Below are 2,328 nucleotides of genomic sequence, written 5' to 3' on the forward strand. Positions count from 1 at the left end.
CGGATTTTCTGGCGGATTCCATTCTGATCCGTCAGTATCCGCTTGTATCTGTCAGCAATTCCGGAAAATCCCGGTACGCATCTGCCAAGATCCAAATTCTTTTCTGTGCGTATCCTGGCAAAATCCGAACGTATTCCGTGTGGAATATTTACTACAAGGATCCCGTTTTTCGGATTTGTACGGAATAGGTTCCGGATTGCAGTAACCGATTTTTCGGATTTTCTGGCGGATTCCATTCTGATCCGTCAGTATCCGCTTGTATCTGCGAAAAATACGGACAAATCCCGGTACGCATCTGCTAGGATCCGAGGCCATTTCGTGCAGTGCACGTTTCACATTTCAGTTGCCTTTCAGTCTCCAAAAGTTGGTTTAAGATGTCCTACTGTATACTAGTAACAACAGAGGGCTACAGGGACCATATGAAACAATGCATGAAAGACAAGTCTTGTATAACGCAGGTAGACATGAGATATACCTGCACAACAAATATTTTACCTGTACTAAACCTACGTGTGACGATGATATTTTGAGCCATGTTTTTGCAACCTGTCACTAGTTTTCCATATTGTCGACCTTTCTCATTACTAGCAAACAGGTATATCCACTTTTGGGCTTAACACATTACCTAATTGCATGTGTCTACTCTGGGGCTCTCATAGATATTTGTAAGGTCTTTTAAAAATGTCTAAAACGCCTGGGGGTATAAGAGGATACTGTAGATGTGTAAAACCACTTTGATTCATTCTTGAGTTTTACTGCATTGTATTAGTTGAAAATGGACAAACATATATAACTCTAAGCTTGCCGTGCACCAGTTTGTGTTACCTGGATGCAATGACACGCACAACCTCAAAAGAAGCGACACCTGCACCTTTACCTTTTATAACTGCCTTCACCGGGTCTGGGTGTTCAGTGTAGGTCTTGTAGATTTGTTCCGTGTGCGGCATCTTGGCGTCACTTTGAGGCAGAAACAGTGAAAAAGTACGCAGTAATTATAGGTCTGGCTTTTGTCCGTGCGTAGCCAGTTGGACTGCTTGCGTAACTGTTCTATTGTCATGTGACAGGATCGCCCTTTGTCCTGTATTCATTAGTTATTAGTAGACGTAGGATAGAATTTTGATATTGCCCTTTTAACTCTACGGTGTGCTATAGTGACAGACGTTTTCCTAGCAAGTCATTTTGTTGCAGGACCATAACTACTGCATATGGGTAAGAACATGCATGCAATAAAGATCATTCCATTATCTAAAGCTCATTTTTTATGAAAAATATAAGTATAGATACATGAGCACGTCGTTGTGGTTTATTTCGCGCAAATGTACTGGTGCATCGACGGAACTAGAGACAAAATGAACCTTTGGCTTTTTTTAGGGCAGGTGAAAAACTTCTGATGAATTTGCAACTACGTGATAACCGTGGTAGGACTTTTAAACTCCGGTGAAACATTAACCCCTGACCTCACATTGACTCCACGTAAACTGTAATGCGCATGCACATCTGGTAACAGGTTTATCATTTACCAGTGTTTAATCATGTTCATGTATGTACCTGATAAACTGCGGTGGTGAAGGTGTACATAGTACACGGACTCTGGAACTTTGCACCGGCTGTAGTTTGATATCACTCCGACAGGTGGCACTTCTAGGCATTACACCTGTTACCTGCTACATCACAGCTACTTGTATCTAGCTCACGAGTAACCGTAAGCTGCTACGGTAGCACAAAACAAGATATTTGGAAAAGTGACCAAAGTTGCCCCGGTCAAAATATGTTGATAGGTTTTATTGCGCAGCAGTTGTAGACGGTACAAAGTATGGCAAGTTTAGGCAACAAATGTTTTGTAACAATTCTAAAAAAAAACTATTTTGAACATGGCAAGAAATATTTCTACATAATCAGCAGATAACTAAGGTCACTTGTATACGTTTTAAATGGCGTTCTCTCTTTTTGAGTGACCATCTTGTTGCGACCTCTTGTGGGGATAAAATGCACTGCAGCCGCTTCTGTCAGAAAATCTAAACGAAGGCAAAATACATCCCCTGGAATCCCAAAGGACACAAAAATGACATGAACAAAAAAACAAAATGCCGGTTCGCCCTACAAACTCTAAGGCTCTTGTGTACATGACGCGTACGGGCCATTGAGAAACCAATGACAGCTCAAACATCATTGGCCATTGAAATCACGCGCTTAAAGATCATTCCCGGCTGTCCATTACAATTAGCAGACCAACCAATGACAGCATGGCGATAGGAGGCTAGGCGATCAGCGTTTCAACCAATGAGAGAGTGGCTGCATATCCGTCATTTAGATTTTATGTTTTTATTC

At 41.6% G+C, this 2,328-nt stretch overlaps 1 protein-coding gene across 2 annotated transcripts in view; it reads right to left on the reverse strand.

Annotated features, from left to right (window-relative positions):
* LOC109479070 (beta,beta-carotene 9',10'-oxygenase-like) overlaps window positions 1–1,043 on the reverse strand; it is a 20,504-nt gene extending 19,461 nt beyond the window's left edge. For both annotated transcript variants that reach the window (XM_019780949.1, XM_019780950.1), the window contains exon 1: window positions 878–1,043. In XM_019780949.1, the coding sequence (XP_019636508.1) occupies window positions 878–947 (70 nt within the window). In that variant the 5' untranslated portion in view covers window positions 948–1,043. The remainder of the gene's footprint in view (window positions 1–877) is intronic.
* Window positions 1,044–2,328: the final 1,285 nt, after the last annotated feature.

The sequence above is a fragment of the Branchiostoma belcheri genome, unplaced genomic scaffold (assembly GCF_001625305.1).
Source record: "Branchiostoma belcheri isolate BF01 breed outbred unplaced genomic scaffold, Haploidv18h27 scaffold46, whole genome shotgun sequence".
NCBI classification, from domain to species: Eukaryota; Metazoa; Chordata; class Leptocardii; order Amphioxiformes; family Branchiostomatidae; genus Branchiostoma; species Branchiostoma belcheri.